This window comes from Netta rufina, assembly GCF_964035555.1.
Source record: "Netta rufina genome assembly, chromosome: 1".
Lineage (NCBI taxonomy): Eukaryota > Metazoa > Chordata > Aves > Anseriformes > Anatidae > Netta > Netta rufina.
Genome location: NC_140123.1, coordinates 141,773,732 through 141,792,803, shown reverse-complemented (window position 1 = coordinate 141,792,803; position 19,072 = coordinate 141,773,732). Strand labels below are relative to the sequence as shown.

Here is a 19,072-nt window from a genome sequence, read left to right as displayed (position 1 = left end):
AGGGGACACACTCAGAGGGACTTGCCTTTAGGTCACTGGTTAGCAGCCATCCATCCTACCTGTTTGCAGCAGCTTTCCTCAGCAGGATTACACATACAGCATTTAGTCAGTCAATGGTTATTATGGGGCTGCAAGGAATGCCCACATCAGGGACTGAGCTCTGCGTACTTGAGGAGGAGGGAAGGTGAGGTGCTTTTACACCAGCTCCTTCTCCAGTATAAAGCTCATCCCACTACCAAATCTGCAAGGCCCACGGAAGGCTTGCCAGCAAAGAGCAGCTGCTGGCAGATCAGAGGAAGGTGTGGGTCGTGTGGGCAGGGAGCTGGAGTGAAGGCAGCTGTGGCTGGAAGGGGCAAGCAGAGCGTGGCACTGAGTCTGAGGTGCGTGGCTGCCTTCTCACTTCTGCTTCCTTTGTGTTGCTGGCTTCTGCAATCCATACACCTTCAATTTGCTGTGTCTTTTTGTTGCTTTTGCCTGGGATAACCAGACACAAGCTTACAGGCTGTGAAATGTGGGCAATTTAACATTGGGCACACAAGGGATGTGCAGGCTGTGCAGCTTGATCCACTTCTATTGTGTGTACATTTGTCTCCTGCCAAGGTGTTTTAACTGAGGTTGGTGGAAGTAAGCACTGTGACCAGGCAGTTTGGGAAAATTAGCAGGAAACACCAAGAGAGCCAATTTGCTTAAGGTGGTCAGATCAGGAAATGACAGCCCACATTAAGTTTTAGGCTCTGAGGAAGGAACATCTTTTGGCATGAACTTCTGCAAGTTCTCCCTTAGCAGATGCAAACCAGGGCAATTGCACTGAAGTCAGACAGATGCTGGTCAATCCTGGCTGTGTGCTTGAGCTATGTGTGCTGATGGATTTTGTTTGATGAATTTATTTAGACCCTGATTAAGATTTATTTATTTATTTATTTATTTATAATCTCCCTGAAATTAGATTTTTTCCCTGATGTTTTTGAGCTTGTTAAGCAAGGGAATCTGTTTGTCTAGGCACTATTTATCATGCAGCTGCTGCAATACCTTTTTTGTGAAAGAACTAGTAACTACAAAGGTCTGAGTGGATATATTGGATATCCATAGTGTGAAAGTAGTTCTCCGCCAAGGTGAGCATCTGTCTGATGTGCTGAATAAGGGCACGTTTGAGTGCTGATCTAGGCAAAAAAAGCTGGTAGTGGAAACCCCTAGAATCAAAAGGTGCTTCCTATAAACAGAGAGGCCTGTGTTAACACATCCCAGGGCAGGATGAGAGCTTAATTAAACTGGATCTGGGAAGCCAGGGAGTTTTTTTCTCAGCTGAAAAGTGTTTTAGTTTCCCTGTGACCAGAGGACAGGAGAGGATTCAGCACAGGGAAAGAAAAAAAAAAAAAAAAAAGAAAGAAAGAAAGAAAAGAAACAACTGTCATAGAATAAGGCACCTCTTTTTGGCTTTGTGATCTCTGTGTGACCAAGCTTAGACAATCTGGGAACATTTGTACAGGTCCATCTGCCTGTTTCCAGCCGTAGTAGGTCCTGAAATAGCAGACATCAGACCTATGACTGGTTCTTCGACCCAGCAGTGCTATTTTGGCAGCAGGCCCAGGGTTAAACATAACAAGAGTCATTTTCAGTCCTTGCTCTCCTGAAGGTCAGTGGCCCAAATGGCTGGATGTTTGTCTTAGCTGTTTCCGGACAAGGTCTGCATTTTGTAATGATAAGGCGAAATTCAGAGATCCTCATGTTGGCAGTCTCCCACTAAGTCTAATTAGAAGGCATGTTTTTCCTGAGTAAGGATGTCAGGATTTGGTCATTGGCAATTTTTAATTGTTTTGACTATTTTGAGCAGCGTATTCTGCTGTTGTTGTTACAAAGGCTCTCTGCTTCATTTCACCTCCAGTCCCAGACTTTCACAGGGTAGTGCAGCTCATTCCTAGCTTTAAGCCTACCTTACCTGAGTCACCCATGGCCAGATGAGACTTAGGGGTTTGTTCATCTGCTCAAGTCACATGGAAAAAGCAGGCTCTCTCTCAGCAATAAGCCCGGCTCACTCTGGCTTGCCAAATGCCTTCTGAGACGGGTCTCCTCCCTCCTAAAGCTCCCTCAAAAAGCTATCAGAGAGCTCAGCCACAAATTGGTCCCATTTTTTCTGCCAGACCTCTTTGGCCTTGGCTTTCTCATCCGGTAGCATGGCACTGTATCTGTGAGGAGGAGAAAAGCCTGTATCAGCCAGGAGATGAGGGGGCAGCTATTTCAAGATCAGTGACCACAAAGAAAAGGCAGGAAGCAGCAACAGATTAACTCTTTCAGGACATACCTAGGCTGCCCAGAGCAGCACCATAATGCAAAGAGCCTTGAGCATCCCAAAGTACCAACAGCTACTGAGTCCTGCACCAGGAGAACAAACCAGCTCAGCCTCCTTAAGCTGGGGGCTCGCAGAGGAGCACCAAGTCCCTAGTATAGAAGTCTCTGCTATTGTTTGAGGCACCCCATGGACTTGGTCCAAATAGGTAAGAAATAAGAGCTTTTGTTGTCACCCTGGCCATGCAGGGATTTGGGATTGTCATGGGATTTAGCAGTCAGAACTCTAGGAATGTGGAGAGAAACCCTGGGTGCCACAGCCAAATTATTCGGGGTCATTCATAGATGTCTGGGTAAACAGAAAAAGTGGTTAAAGGTACCTGAACTACGTGCTGGTAAATTGTTTTCCTGTGTTTCCCCAGTGGGCCATGGCAAACACCAGGAAATGTCAAATTTGGGCAGAAATAGGCAAAGGGTATGAGGACATAATACTTCTCCCCTGTGCAGAATCAGACACTGGAGGCAACTTTGCAAGGGATGAAAAAGGGGGAGAAAACTGAGACACCTGGTTAGAAAGAGGTGCTCAAGGGCATGGACACAAGAAGAATCTGGGGTCCCTGTGTCCTGCTCTTGGAGGAGACACACACAGAGGAGCCTTTGGGTAAACAGAAGCTCAGTTCATATGGTAGAGGAGACTCTGCCAAAACACAAATAAGGTGGATTTTCGGAGAGCAACCTCGTGTTCCCCTTAGCATTGCTATGGCTAGATGAGAGAGATGAGGGACTTACTTTATAGAGTTGAGCGCAAGTTGTTTTAAGGTCCTCAAGTCAGCATCCATCCCTCCGATGCCCATGAACACCTCGTAGAAGTCATAAGAGACGCCCTTCGCCCCAAAGACAGAGGGATCATCGGGGCTGATCACAATGGGGTGCCCTTCAGCCATCAGGCTGGCTGCAGGGTGGCTCCTCAGGTCAGATACCAACAGCAGGACCTCGGTGGGGAACGGCAGGAGACAACATCATGTCAGGTTATTGCTGTAGCCACGTTGGCATTACAGCACCCATCACACCTCTACGCCTGCTATAGCTGCCTGGGCCAGCAGGTAGTCGTTTATGGGGGGAAAGAGTCAGCAGAGGGCTGTTGGAAGCATATTAGGGCATAATGCCCTGAACTGCTGCAGGAGGAGCCTATTTTTCTCCCCTGACTATACAAGGAGATTGGTTTCTTAAATTAATCACCTAAATCAAGGCCAGTGGGGCATATAACATCTGCTTATCTATAATAATTTAACCGAGCATTTCAGTAGTGATCTCTTGTTTACATCTCTGCCCTGACACAGCTCAGGGTGCCTGGAGCTGGTATCAGGGTTTGCTCCCTCAAGGCCCACCCCAGTGCTTCTCTGCCCCACAGCATCCATCCTGCTGTGCCCAGGGGACAATGTGCACCACGCTAATGTGCACATTGAGTTCCTCCTGGCTATGAGTTCTACAAAACCAGAAGGACTCTCATTTGCTGTCCCAGCTTCCCAGCCTCCGGCCCTCCTGGTTTTAAAGTGTTTTCATTATGTCTCTTCAGGCACCTCCCTGGCTCTGGGCCTCATGTTCACTGGGGAGGACTGCCTTCCCAGGTTTCCCTGGATAAGGGAAATCATTTAAATGATTTTGAGCTAACTGGTGTTACAAGCCTTATACACGTGCAGCGTGCATCTACGTAGCAAACTGCAGCGTAATGTGGGGCAAGGGAAACTGAGCCAGCCTGGGTGCAACAAAACATCTGGCTGCCCCCCAGCTCCCTGCTGCTCCTCACTGCTAAGGCAGATCCCATTCCAACATCCCAATCCCAAAGCTTTTACCAACATACCTGGTTGGAGATGGGACAGACTTCTACAGGAATATCCCTCTTCAGAGACAAATTTTTGGCTATTGGGTGTTTAATGAGGGCAAGTCCATGGCCAATCCGACTGGTATTAAGCAGCAGAGCATCCAGCACATTTTTGTCTACAGAGGTGCCCTGCCAGTCTGAGCAAAGACAGACGAGAATCACTGCAGTGCTGTAGGGAAACACATCTTCTCAAACTGCTAAATGGTTTTGTTAATATGTGTCTCAGTTGCAAGGTGAGAGGATTGCTCGTGTTCTGAGTTCACTTTTTCAGTGAAATGGGAATCCAGATCTGCCCAGGACATTGCTCAGCATGGAGATAGCCACTCACTCACCTAGCTGTAGATGTCTGCAGTGTTGCTCTTGCAGCTAAGATAACCTTGCTGGTCTCTGCTCACAGTCAAGGGAGAGGAGTAATAATTTCTGAGGAATGGCTTGTGCATTAGATGGAAGTGCAGCATACCTGAGAAGTGCCTGTTACTCAGCATGGCTATAAAGGGAGCCCAGCGTAACTAGTTCAGATTTAGACATTTTCTCTGTAGATATCAAAATTTAGGAAGCATAACGTGCTAGTCAGACATAACTGTCAGGCATAGTTAGGAAAAATCCCACCCATATGGACTGGACTATGTATTGGGACCCACAGCAGCAACAGCTCTTGTAGCATGGCTCCATATTACACATGGGGCAAAGATGCTGACCAACATGAACCCTACACTCAGGAGCAGAGAGCAAGTAGGGGAGGTGCCATGCAGGAATGCTGCAGCAAGAAGATGATGCGGGGAGAAGCACAGGGAAAACAGACCATGCACCCCCATCGTCTTGATATGGTCAGGCTCGCTGCTTCTGTGCTCTGCAAGGGTTCACCTCCTACCTCTGTAAGCAATAACAGACCTTGAGTCCTCATGCTTACCAGTCTCTCCAGCATGGAAAAAGTATGGCAGGTTGAACCCCAGGGAAGACGGGATGGTCAGGGCATCCTTCAGCTCCCACAAAGAATGACCTTCATCCTCATTGCCAACCTGGGGAGGAGATAGAGTATTTTTTGAACGTGCTCTGGAATATGGTGGGTCTTAATGTGAGAAATCACTACAGAGTGCCAACTGCATTGAAAGTACAAAGTTTTGGGTGTCGGATAAGGGGGTGATTATTTGAGGATGGGGTAGTGGGTTTTATTTTATTTTTGGCTAATTACTGCCAGCAAAATCCTTAGCTAGAGGATTTTTGATTTGTCCACAGTGATCTCAGGACAGCAGCAGCAGATCTGTCTCTGCTGTAACACATGCCATATATGCATGTAGTTATATTTCACCTCTAGGGGTTAACTCAAAGCCACGGAAGAAATCCAGTTACCAGGTCGAAGCCTGCCAGGGTGTCTGGGAAGCGGGCTCTGAGTGCCATGGCAGTGACGATGGCTTCTTTAATCTGGGAAACATTCAGCATCCTAAAGAGCAAGAGAGAGAAAGCAGTGCAGAGGCTCGCATCCCCAGGCCTGCCTTCTTTGGGTTTGTTTGAATTGCGAACAGGGGCCCTCAGGGGTATTTCCAAAATGCAAGTTGCTCCTGAATCTGACAGCCAGCTTCAGGTCTCCAGAGTAACGGCAGCCGAAAATTGATATTATGAAAGGAAACCCCTGAATGACCAGGAAATGCCTGGCTAGACAATTCAGTCACTCGAGGTGAGGCGTGCTTGTCTAAGACTCACTGGCTTTCCTATACACCAAGCAGGGAATGCAACAGCATGGAGAGAAAAAGTTTCAATATTTTTTTCCTCTCTACCATTATGCCGAGGGGTGGGACAGCCACTGCATTTCAACAGTGTGTTAAATTTAGCTTTCCCCCAGCTCTGTTGGACTTGAACATCACAGTGCATTTTGCAGGCAGGCTCTGTCCATACCCAAGCCGGCCAGAGGCAAGCCAGCTCTGAACTGGAAACCACGCCGTGCCGAGCCAGAGTGAGCAAGTCCTGCTGAGAGGTATGTTATATTTGCTCAGGATCACCTCACATGACTTTGTGGCATCTGGCTGACTTGGAGAGCAGCCTTGTGCCTGCCCGTGAGCAGCAGCACGAACATACCGTACAAAGGCTGCCGGGGGAACGGCGTTTGCAGGGCCCCCCGAGGATCTCTGCAGTGCTCGGTGCCCGTGCTCGGGCACTGCTGTCACTGCCTCGGCCCCCACCAGGAGGGTGAGCGTGTCCGGGCACAGGAGCTGGGGCAAGCAAATGCCTTCCCCTTGCTCGTCCCTGCACTCAGGGGCTCGCCATGGATGTTTGTCTCCTGGGCACACGCCATGAGCTGACCCCGGTCGTTTCACACGTATGCAGACGTATATAGATGATTTCTCACCCCCAGCCTTTACCACGTGCCGGGGAAATGCTTTAGGAGTCAAAACCCCAGGTGTGACAACATGCACAGGCATGGCTAAGCAATGGTAGCACTTCCAGCCCACCCCTCAGGAAACTCTGCTTCTCCTGGCACTGCCTGGACACCTTTCCCACCACCACACAGCCGTGCTCAGCCTCTACCTGTGCACCGTGAATATGATCTTTGCCCCGAGAAAGTCGGGGTGCTCCTCCACAAAGCGCCGGGTCACCTCCTGATATGTCGCCACCGACCAAGACTTATTGTGCCGAGTGCCATCAAGTTCGTACACCTGTAGGACGAAAAGCACATGGCAAGCAGGAGTTTTGTTAGCAGGTGGGAGAAGGGAACTGAAGAAAAACCTCAGAGAAGCAGTGCTCTGCAGTCCTCGCAACGGGGCAGTAAAAAGCAGTTAAAACTGTTCAGGACGTGTTCTTCTTGAAGCATTTACTGGCTGGCGTGAAGCAAGGAGCAGTTTTCCTGCCTAGAAACACCGCAAGAAACAAGTTTCCCCATGCTCAGACACGGCAAGCAAGTGCCCTTGAGTACCCCAAGGAGACTGCAGCCTCTGCCCTGTGTCCATATCAGATGCTGCACGTTGCCCAGCCGCCTGGCTGCTCACACACGCTCCACACCATGCAGGAGGAGAAGAGCAGCCCCTGGCTGTGCGAGGGCTGAGCTTCAGCTCCAGGCCAGGGCTGTGCTGTGCGACCTTCTGTCGGTCACTTAGTCTTGCCACAGTTTCCCAGTTCTCTGGCTGAAAACTGGGGAAAATAATTTTTTTTTTTTTAAAGCTCTGTCTCATCAGCTTGCTTTGCGAGTTCCTCACTGGCAGGGCTACACGCAGAGTTTTGCCTGCAGGGTTCAGACCCTACATGCCCCAGCTGATACTAACCCATGTAGGCCCTGCCTGGATCCATCACGGAGGCTGAAATCACTCCATCCTCTCTCCCCTTATCCTTCTCTCCTTTCTTTCCCCTTTCACCCTCCCCCTGCACCCTCCAGCGGTCTCAGCCCACCTTCCTGCTGCCCCTGGGGTGCTGCTGCCTCGCACTGCCCCTGGCCAAGCCCCTGTGCCCCGTCACCTCCTGGTGTCCCCTTGCCAGCACCTGGGGCCACAGGGTGGCTGCAGATGATCACAGGGATGTTTCCACCCCTGCCGCTCGTGGGAACCTGGGGCTTTGCACAGCTGAACTTGCAAACACAGCTGGGGCCAGGGGGCTTTTCAGCAATGTTTGCTGTTTTGCGCTAAATCCCAGCTTTCGTTTACTTTGGTGACCGCTTCTGGCGGGCGTTGCTGCAAGGCGAGCTTTTGCAGCACTGGAGCTGTTGTCCCAGCCTTGCGGAGCCCCCGTGGCCACGCTCCCTGGCTTGGAGCAGTTAGTATAGCATCCTGGTCAGAGAAGTCACCCCGAAATAAGCTGTAGATTTAAAACAATGCATCTGTTCCAGGATCAGCCTCTGCTCCAGCTGGGAGCTTGCTCCCGAGCAGGTACAGCACAACAGGTGGTTCTGGCGCAGACGAGGCTGAGGTGCATCTTCCCAACCAGCAAGATTAGGCACGGCTCCCAGCCAGGTGGTCCAAGGCAGTTTGTACTGGTGCCACAGCCAGTATCTTCCCGAGCCGTTAAGAACAAAGTGTCTCTCGCTTTCAAGCCCTTGAGCATGCAAATCTCCAGCAGAGACCTTTGAATACGATCAAGCTTTTCCAGCGTCCTTACAAGGCAAGGTATGCAAACATCCAAAAACTGAAGTCAAGCTAGGGCTTGAGAAAAGTTTGGGAGAAATAAGGATTTAAAGGAATACTAGAGAAGCCAAAAAATACATACCGGAGGCAGGATAGCTCTTATCTCCGCATACTGTACGTTATCCTCATAGAGCTCCAGCAGCCCCTGGTAGAAGTAGGCCTTGAACACAGGTGCATAGCAGATAAGTCCAGAGGCGATGAGAAAGACTTCTTCAAACCTTTTCCAGATGAAAGTCTGGGAAGGGTAGGCCAGCTCAGGGGCATCCGTCACCAGAGTCAAGTTCCTCATCAGGCTGCAGAAAAGGGTAAAAGGAAGAGGAAGAATAAGGAGAGCAAAGTTAACTGGTTTTCAGCATGCAAAAAGGCACCAGCTGGCAGCGTGGTGTTTGGTACAGAAGGAAGCGGGATTCCTCGAGGTCGCTGTGAGTTTTGCTTTTGGAGGCCAAGCTTGGCAGATGTGACACTCTCCCATCTGCATGCTGTGGGGTGAGGTGGGGCAGCAGTGCCCAGCTGTGCTCAGGAGGGACGTGTTTTCTGGGTAGGACCAAGAGCAGGAGCAGAGCAGTGCCTGCCACAACAGGGGCCCAATATCTAACCCAGAGACCAAGAACAGGGCAATATGTATAGATCTAATAACTGGTGCAACTAGGAAGCACTCAGGTCATTTTCTTGCCACCTATATTTACTCCTCTGATGGCTGGCACAGATAATACCTATATCTCTGACAGGTAAAAAACTATAGACTACGTGTCGAGCTACAAGGCAGGTCAGACTTGATCGTCAAAGTGCCCACCATTTTGAGGACAAAATCTTGAGAAATAATGAGACTTAGAAAAGCAAGCATGATGTTTTTATATCGTAAGAATTGCACTCTGCTACCCAGCAGTATTCTTAATCCACAAGTAGGCTAATACATTACTCCTGCAGACAATATATTCTCCCAAACATTTTAAATGCATCTAAGAGATTTTGACACCCATCCCTCTGTTCACCACTAGACAGTCTCCAGGAGATGCTAGGGCCACCACCAATGTGATTACTAACCTGTAACTCTCCCTGGTATCTTCATCTTGTCAAAAAGTGTCATCTAACATGGGCAGAGGGGAAATGACCAAGAATCAGAAGTATTTTCCCCCTCTCCAGTGAAACAAACCTGGCGTCCTGCCTGCCTTGCTGGTAACTTCCTCAGGTTCATCTGCTGGGAAACAACAGGTAGGAATCACGGGTCCTGACTTTCCCTCACTGGGATGGAAATGTATGTGGGTCCTTCACCGAATCTGCTGGTCTGTAAGCCTCTTTAAGAAACCCAGAGAGGCAACAGGTCATTTTATCAAGCCGAGTTTCGGGCAGGCAGCAACTGCAAGACCACATGGTTGTGGGTGCCGCTGTGGTGACAGCTTGTGTTCAGGACAGGGCAACCACACGGCTGTCTGCTGACCAGACATAGCTTTCATCCCATGCAAAGCATTGCCTCTGGCAGCAGCTCTCCTACACTGGCCACCCAGAGAAGGGTTTGTAATAAGTTTCTCAGGCTGGGAGGCAACATCTGAATGGCAGAGCAGGGGGTGATGAAATTCATTCCTGGGTGGACAGCCTGAAGCCACTGCAGCGAGGTACAGAGCTGGGCGCTTGCAGGCGGGTGGGTTTGCCAGTCCAACCAGGCCTGATGTTTATCTAGGCTCGAAGGCTAAGCCTGTTCAGATAGAAACGCCTTTGGCCACACTTCATCTTTCGTCCAAGTCTGTTGTTTCCCTTGATAAAGCTACTGATCTTTAATAATGTTTGGTGTTTGAAGTCTTGCCCCCCATCCTAGTGCCGTGCTTCCTCCTGCTATACGGGAGATGTGGGTTTGATTTGAGCTCTTATTATCTTGTTCCAGGAGGCTTCTGTGGATGGGATTAAAAACCTCTCTCCCACAGACTCAAAATGTGACCTGGTCCAGACCCGTAAACTAAGATGTGCTGGGCAGGGGCATCCCTTTTGTGTCCCTCCATCCTGACCAGCTCCCCCAGCATCTGCCTGCGGGCTGCCGCTCCCCTCCCCATGGGCCCTCTTCCAGCAGCTGCAGTTTCATTTCTTCTTCACTCAGCTAATTTCTTTGCTGGGAACAATTTCAGAAACAGAACTGAACATAAGCAAAGATATTTGTTAAGGATGAGCTATTAAATGCTAGCCAGTGAGGAAATTCGGAGTTTGGGTTCCCACAGCACCTTCAGCTCTGCCCTTCTGTGCATTACAGAGGGGCCTCTCCTGCAGTATCACACGAGGCTGGGCACCCCCAGATACCGTCTGGCAAATGATGCAACCCAATGGAGAAGCTCAGCTGTGTCCAGGGAGGCACAGGGTCAATGCTCCATGCCGCTGTGGCATGTGGCATCTCATCTGCATCACCGCATGGGGAGGGACACTGGAGCATCACCCCAGAAACCAGGAATGCGAGAGCCAGGGGCACCTCTGAGGAGCTTATCTGCCAGTAGCTTCCAGCAAGAGGGTGTGCTGGAGGAGATCTGCCGTGGGAAGAGCCAGGCTCTGCGGCAAGCCCCTAGGAAAACAGATGCAGCAGTGCCACCTGAGCCAACCATCCCGCTCCGCTCGCCCCAGCCCTGGCCAAAGGGGAGCTCCCCGCCGCTGCTCGCCCCAGCCCGCAGCACCGCGGGAGGAACCTCCCTGCAGGTCGGATCAAAAGGCCACACAAGCCCATGCTCGCTGCCACACACAGCTTTGCCTCGGATAAGGAACGGCATCCAGCGGGGATCCCAGTGCTTTTCTCCCCGTATCCTCCAACAAGGAGCACGCACGCTGCTCTGCGCCCTGTTTTAAACTCAAGCCGCATGAACACGAGGTTGTTTACCTTGCCCGTGCTCTTGGGCTAGATACAGCAATAAACCCCCTCACCACCCTGCTCCTAAAAGCACATAAATCAAACAACATTTTTTTATAATCCCCTTTCCTTTAAGACCGATTATTGATCCCTATAACTGTTGGAGATTTATTGTGTAGTGGTGATCCAGCCTTGATAACCTGATAATCTCCTAAGGGCTCAGGCTGGTAATTTCTTTGCCACGAGGAGGTCATGCAGATGAAGCAAAGCTTCATAAAGGCATTTCTGCTTATTTTCTGGAATGGGCCCTAGCCAGTGATCAGGTGCAGACTACAAATAGCCTTCCATGTCATGTCATATATGCAGTGAACAATGCTATTGCAATGCGTATGCCCAAAGGGGCACAACGAAAACGACCAGCTAAGGATTATTTATTTTCAACCATGCTTTTGCTTTTCTCTTTTCCTGCTTTCTTTTCTCTTTTGCTTTCGTGCACAATATAATGAATGCATAAGTGAATGGTTTCTTGTCTTGTTTTTACGGAGTATCTTTTTCCTGCTTCTTTTCCTATCCTCTATGGGTAATTATACCCCGCTCCTCGCCATAGTATCTGAATGTCTTCCAGTGGTGCATTAAATAGTGTGACTAACATCTGTCACATGTGGTTCATTCGCTTCCTCTCTCTCTCTCTTCCCCTATTCTTCTCCCCAAGGGGAGACTTGTAGAGGGAGCGGAGTGCTTTGTCTCTGTGATGGGGTTTTTAATATATTTTGCGCACTGTGCCTACTGCCCTATTTTCCCGTTAGATAAGGCAGTCGGAGGACACGGAGGGGAAGGTGGTGGAGGTCCACTGGTGCCTGGGGACTCGGCCAGCCGCAGTGTCAGCTCGCTCGCAGATGACTTCATCCTTGCGACAGGGAGCGCTGCCACCGCGGGAGCTGCGCTGCGGGGCACGGCCTCCATCCCCGGGCGATCAGGGCAGGGGTGGTTTTACAAATATCTGGAGTGTCAGCGCTGCTTCCCTTAAATATCGGGGGTCACGCTTATTGGGAGCCCTCGCTTTAGAGGCTGTGGCAATTATGTTGCTTCTTGAGGGAAAAAAACGGCATTCTCATGGATCATAATTGGTGGCCAAGTAAATAAGTGAGGATTTATTATTTTTTTTAACTCTCAGAGCAAAGTTTCCTGCCTTTCTCTGTCTCCTAACCCATGGTCTCTTGACTCTCTTAATAGCATCCTTTTGGAAGCTTACCAGTAAGAGGATACTCCAGGGCCTTGGCCCATAGGATTTGTGTTTTGGATATGAATGATAAAACCTTCTTTTGAGGCAAACGAACACAAAGACTTACTTCCAACACACGCACTCACATATACATATAAATGTGTGTGTTTATGTGTGTATATATATATAAATATACAAACAGCAAAAATGTGATGTGGTTATCTCCTTCCCTCTTGCCTTCCCAGTCAGGATCATGGTACGGTAAGAGAGGTGCAGCCCCTGGGAAACATTTTCATTGTTCTCTTCGTGTTTGCTGATCCACGCCATCCTGTTTGAGAACCCTTCCCTGCTGCCATACTCCCTCGATACTTCCTTGAAACCACCCAACTATCCATCCGTTCCTCCCTCTGACATCTGCTTTCTCTCAGCTTGTCAGTGCTCAAGGGCAAAGAGGAGTGCAGGAAAAGAGGTAGCCTGGGATGCACATGTTCAAGAGACTGGGAGAGTTTCCAGAAACTGAGAAGCAGAACAGATTGGGGCCGATTCCTGGCTAGAGACCTATTTCCAGGCAGCCAAAAAACATTCCTAACCCTTAGACTAGTACCCAGGGATTAGATGAAAATAGGAGGGGAAGAGCCTCAACGTGGCTGGTGTTCCTGTGTTTGCACATTATGTGCAATGACTCCTTTGCGATTCTGTGGTGAGCACAAAAGGGCAAGAAATGAAGGACAACATAAGTAGGTAAGTCTGAGAGCCCAGGATGTAAGAGATCTAGGTTTGTACTTTGCTCTGGAATTCATTTGCTGAGGAAAATCCGTTCATTGTCCTTTGCCTCAGTTTCCCCTCCAACCCTTTGTAAGATCTTTGAAGCTGTGTCTGTGTTGTGTCTCAGAAGTCCTGCTCTGACCTGCGGCATCATCAGATAAATAGTACAAAAGAAGAGGAATGGGATAACACTGCTTCCGTGAAGAAGTCACGTTCCCAAATAGGACTATTGGGAACAAAGCCATGCACAGCCCCACCCTCACAGGAGTACAGGTTGCCATGGCCTCTAGCCTCAGCCAGGAGGGAACGTCACACTACATAAATACAACCAAAACCAAACACAGCCATGGCTTGCTCCTGACAAGGGCCTCAAATGCCCAGTGCAATTGCTTGTGTTTTAAGAAAGCGAAGCTGTTTCAACATCTAATCTCTTGCACATTATTTATGGGTCTCTTGGTGGGGCTGAAGAGTGCTGGTGCCATGGTCTTTCCTCATCGCTCCCAGTAGAAATGGAAGGCAGATAATGGGCAACCGGTTTTCTCTTTGAAAGAAGTGACTTCTCGCTGGATCTTATTTCTTCCATCCCATGTCACAGCAGTAGTCCTCAGCTTCCCAGCCCGACCTTCTTCCTAGACCTGCAGGGCACGGAGCCCAGACCGCTTCCACACGCAGGCGGTACCAGAGATAAGAGGTCTCTATTTAGAAGCACACATGCACATGCTCTCACTGCAGAGCACCACAGCCCAAACCATGAAGTTTCTCTTAGAAAATGCCACAATTAGGGTCACCCTCATCACCTTCATCCCGCCTTCTCCGTGTGTGTCTGCATCACAACACTGATTTAACTACATTACACCGCACGCTATTTTTTATTTTTTTTTTCCACAGGACCCCAGCCCCCCGGAGCTCGGCAGACAGCGGTGCTCTCTGAACAGATCACAACTCAATATTTTTCTTTGTCCTCATCACTCAGTGTCTGACTTCATGCATTATTTAGTGCATGCTATCAAGCCCCCGAACACAGCGCAGAACCACACGCTTCCCCCTGGCCTTTCAGCAGGGCTTTGTCACGGGATGAATGGCCCCTGGACGGGGAGATAGGGCTTGGTCTTCCTGTCACCACCGTCTGGAGGGGGAGCCAGGCTTTTCCCACCCACCTGCAAGTAATTAAATGCTGGGTGGCTGCTGGGCAGCCAGCTAACACCTGGTCCTGATAAAAGGCTGCCAGCAGTTGGGGTAGGAGCTGCCTGCAGGGAGGGAGCTCCTGCGAGATGGAGGGTGGTGCCTTGGGGAGCAGTCTGGGGTGTGAGCTCCTAGGTGGCTCTGGGAGGTCTGCTCCAACTTAAACCACTGTCTTCAACGTGTCTGTGCGATGGGCCACAGCGAGGATGCACAGAAAACCTAAATGCTGGCAGCCTCGAATTCTGGTGTCCTTAATGCTCCAGCCTTCAAGTTCTTATGCTGTTATTTGCTTGCTCTGTGTGCACAACTTTAATGGGGCTCCCTGCTTCCAGAGCAGCAAGCAAACGGGGGAGTTGGACCAGAACAACCCTGCTGGCCTGGCAGTGTTACCACAGAGCGCTGCCAGGCTCGCACCTCGTGCTCGCTCACCTGTTATCAAACTCAGTCACGTTGTGCAGCTGTTTTCGGTAGGTCTCCAGCAAAACCCACTCGGAGCACTGGGCTGGCACTGGGTGAGGAGGGTGAGGCCTGGAAAACCAAAAGCGAACGGTGCCCGTGCGGGTGAAGCACACGTAGCAGTCCGGGAGGTAGGTGGCATTGTATACCAGCCAGTCCACGCTCAGCATGGCATAGTCGTGCAGGTGTAAGACAGCACCTGGGGAGAGGAGAAGCGATCCTATTGAGACAAGGCAGTTGGATTAGAAGAAAGGAGGCGTAATGTGATGAGAGCTTGAGTTTGCCCTGCCAGGGGCATCTGGAGATGCTTCCAGATGGCTGTGACTGACCTTTCCCAGCAGAGATTGCCAGGGCAGCCAGAGCATGATGGCTCCCTGGGAGCAAAAGGAGGATCAACAGGGAGCTCTGCTTCCTGCTGGGATGGAAAATGCTCGTTCAGACTAGTGTTGCTGAGAGCTGGCCCCTCTGTTTTGAAGAGGTGCTCTCACAGGGAGCACCAGCCTACAAGGGGGGCCTGGGGCAAGCCTCTGCATCTTAGCTGGCTTGCTCCCAGCCTCAACTCTTGCATCTGGTCTGTGTCTTCCTTCCTCTCTGAAACTGTGGCATGCACCAAAATCACAGACCATGCCACAGTGGGGAACTGCAGTCAGATAGAGAAGTAGCACCCACCTCTCTCTCTTACCAAATGCATGTTTACTTAAATTTTGCAACTGTTGGTGGCCAGCACTGTGGGCTTTTGGGATGCTCTGATACTGTGTGGTGTGTTGGCCAGTCTTCCTGGCATAGGAAGCTTCTGCATGGTCACCTTCCCCAGCCCATCCTTTCATTTTGGTGATTTTTTTTTTGCAGAGATTTTTTTATGCCATTGGTGCTTGAACTAAATTTCTCCTTTGTAAAGGAAAGAAGTTGAGAACTCAAGCCTCACAGGTATGTGCTTTATTAGTCTAAGGGACATGTCATAATCTAAATAATTTTAATGCCCTTAGGAGTAAAGGGAGAATATGACTTAACAGGAACACTAAGTGCTGATTTGCATATGACAAGACTCTAATCTACAGGAGACTAGTATATATTATAGCCTCTATAATCTCTCACTATAGAAGGTCTGACAGCTAAGATGCTGAGCAACTGTAAATGCTGCTCTGACCAGAGCAGGAGGGACAGGACGGGCATGCCACAGTTGTCTGGATCCTCCTGCCACTTGCAATACGGCCCTTTTCCCTTTGTGAGGAGCAATAGAAATGGCAACAGTGCTTGAAACCAACAGTAATCACTAGGAGCTGTGATCAAGACTGAGGTCCTACTCAAGCAATTATAAGGACGTGATCTTGGCCCTAGAAGCCTACAGTGCTTGCAGAGATTCTGAGAACTATTTTACTGCATTCTGGGTTGAAAGGTGTTAAATTTTTGCTTTGATTCCTCCTTAGTATCAAAGATATCCTCTTTGAGGCAAAGAGGGGGCTACTTTTCAATTCCTTACTCAACAACAAAGGGATTCAGACAACTCTGATATCCTAATCACATATGGTAACTGCTCAGGATGCTGCAGGTCAGGGAGCCTCATCCCACACTGGAAACTGGGAGGGAAAAGCTGAGTAATAAGAAGGACAGCTCTTATGTGCTGGTGTCACAGCCTGGCAAATGGAAAGATCTGGCAGTCAGCTTCACCATGCAAGGGTTTTTCAAGTGAGTCACCAACCTGTTCCCAGGCAGCCATGTGGGCAAGGTTGTGGGACTTGGCATCTAGAAAGGGACCAACTGGAAAGGTGGATATATTGTTCAGCCTTATGGAGGTACGGACAGCTTTCACTGCAATTGTCTCTTACGTTCAGTTAAAGAAGGCACCTTGTTCAGTGCTTCTGTCTGAACCAGAGGTGCGGAGGGAGAAAGCAGCCAGCCAGGAGTCAATGACTTTCTCCAGCAATCACCTCAGCCTCTCCACTGAACTGCTAGCAGCTCAGACATGGAGACATTGGGCTTGCTGCTGCAACCCAGTTTAGGTGGTTTGGATTTGCACTTGCCTAAAACATCCTCTCCTCTCCCCCTTTCCAGTGCAACCCAGAGAAGTGAGCCTTTGAATGCTGCTGTGTCCCAGGCTGCTTGTCAGAGGATGCACTGTACAGCGTGTTGAAGGCACTGGACAATCTCATGCTGTTATCGAAGGTAAACGGTTCCAAAATGTGTTTAAAACTAGCGTGTGCTGCAGAGTACAAAGAGACTCTTCTGGTATAAGGCATGGCAGCCCATCATCGCGGGACATGCTGAGCAACGAGGGAGAGGCAAGGTCTCAAAACTGAAGACAGAAGGACTAATGTCTGCATTTATAAGCAGAAGTCTCCTGCAAGTGCACAGAGCAGAGCCTGGTTAAGAAAGCTATTGGATTCCCGTAGTCTTTTGTGTTGTATTCTGTGGGTCACATCACACAGGCTCTGACTTGCATTCAACAAGGCAAAATCATGCAGTATTAGAGGCAGCACCTTCCTCCTCTAGTGCCTGCAGTCTTTTGGGTGTGCACAGAACCACCTTGCCTCACTTTTCAAAGGCTGAAAGATGCACTTTGCAAGTCACACTAAATGTACAATTGCTGGAAACGTGTATTCATCCAGCCCACAGCCCTCTTCCTCTCTCCCCCTGCCCCCAGCTGAGAGGCAGGGCTCTTCCTGCGACCCAGCCGGCACTACTCCCAGTCCGTGGGCTTGCCTGCAGAGGTCTGCTGCATCTTGCTCTGGTGTAGGAAGCAAAAGGCAAGAGGAGGGTGAGTAAGACGAGCAACTGTTAAGGCAACGCCTACCTTTTGGCATGTGCTTCAAGATGCTGAACACCGCACTCTGGTCAATGAGGCTCTTTGCCCGAAAGAAGTGCATGCTCGGTGGGAACTGCCCCATGTTCATGGCTGCTGCGACCTCCTTCTTCTTGAGGCTGACGAGCTTTGTGCTGAGCTGCTGCTCCTCTTTGCTCAGCACCAAATTGCCGCCTGTCTGGTGGGCTTTCTCCTCCTCCAGCAGGGAGTCTCGGTTCTCCCAGAGCGGGGTTGGAAGGCAGAGGGAAGCCAAATTCAGGAGAAGGCATGCCAGCCTTATGCTCTGCCCAGATGGAGGCTTCATCTTGGAGCTGCACCTGGTGTGTGTGGGGAGGGAAATCAGTGTGTTAGCATAAGCCAGGAGGTGACATCTTCCCAGTGACCCTCTGGCACACAAAACTGCTGGCCCAGCCTGCAGAAGTGGGTTAGCTGGGTGCTCAGTGGGGGGAGCATCTGGTGGTGATGTCCCCAGTACACAGGGTCTGCGTTCACACCCCGGTGGTGCTGTCTGCGTGGAGCAAGGCTGTGGGCAGGGTGAGAAGATACAGCACGTCACACAGAGCTGCGGGGTGGGGAAGGTCCAGCCCTGGGAGCATCTACCCAGCTATCAGAGGGGTCAATCTGCAGGCAGAAAGCCCCAGTGCAGCCACAGAGGCATGTCCCTTCCTTGCTGTCCCGGAAGAAAGGGAGAATATGGGAGCAGTAAGGGATCACAGGAGGCAGGCACATGTGAACTTGGAGAGCTCTGCGCGTCCCAAAAAAGCACAGCTGCAACATAATCCTTCAATGCCAGGCTTCAGTGACCCTACACGCCCATCCCTCCAGACCAAAGCGGGCTGGAAAAAGACTGACTGTTTTGGAGCTTTTCTGCATGTATCCCACATCATCTCCCCGCTTGCACGCATGCCCCCAGCTCCCAGCCTCTCCCGTTGGGATGCCTCTGTCCCGTGGTGCCAAGGGAGAAATCTGCCGGGCCTGGCTCTGAACCCAGAGCAACAGCCACCCCGAAAGGTGTTATCTTGTCCCTGGGCAGGCTGACTCACTCACAGACAGCTCTCCTGCTCCTCGCATCCAGCGTGCAGGCAGCAGGGCAGGGTTATCGTCTCTCCGGCCAGCCGGCGCGGCCGCGATAAGCAGCGGGCTGTGTCCCGGCGAGGCAGCGCGCGGAAAGTTCCTCTTCCTGTGCTGCAGTTTCAGCTTGCTCAGCTTTTATTTACCCGTGCCCCACCCGCCGTCTCCCTGCTGCTTCATGAATATATAAAGAGGGGGGAGGCCGCGGGGAGGCCAGCAGAAAGCGGGGCGCAGGCGTGCGGCAGGCCAAGGCAGCGGGGTTGCCCACCAAGCTGCTGCAGCAGTGGGCTCATTAACCCCTCCCTGCCAAGAAAGCAGGGCTGGCCTGGGCAGACCCTCTGCACGCTATGAAATGCCTCCATGGCTTTTAAATATCCTCCTAGAAACTCTTGGACACCCATTCCCAACACAGGGATATCCAGCACGCTGCCCCAGCTTGGCTCCTCTGCCCTAACGCAGAGCGCCACGCGTGTAATGCCAACAG

At 50.5% G+C, this 19,072-nt stretch overlaps 1 protein-coding gene across 1 annotated transcript; it reads right to left on the bottom strand.

Moving 5' to 3' along the window:
* Window positions 1–1,563: 1,563 nt before the first annotated feature.
* Window positions 1,564–18,686, bottom strand: ADA2 (adenosine deaminase 2). The gene is made up of 10 exons (XM_084294352.1): window positions 18,565–18,686; window positions 17,509–17,834; window positions 14,691–14,916; window positions 8,354–8,564; window positions 6,689–6,816; window positions 5,516–5,606; window positions 5,076–5,184; window positions 4,145–4,302; window positions 3,073–3,275; window positions 1,564–2,183 (listed from the first exon to the last, which is right to left on the bottom strand). Exons 2-10 carry the CDS (start codon window positions 17,819–17,821, stop codon window positions 2,075–2,077), a joined length of 1,548 nt encoding a protein of 515 aa, XP_084150478.1. The 5' UTR covers window positions 17,822–17,834; window positions 18,565–18,686; the 3' UTR covers window positions 1,564–2,074.
* Window positions 18,687–19,072: the final 386 nt, after the last annotated feature.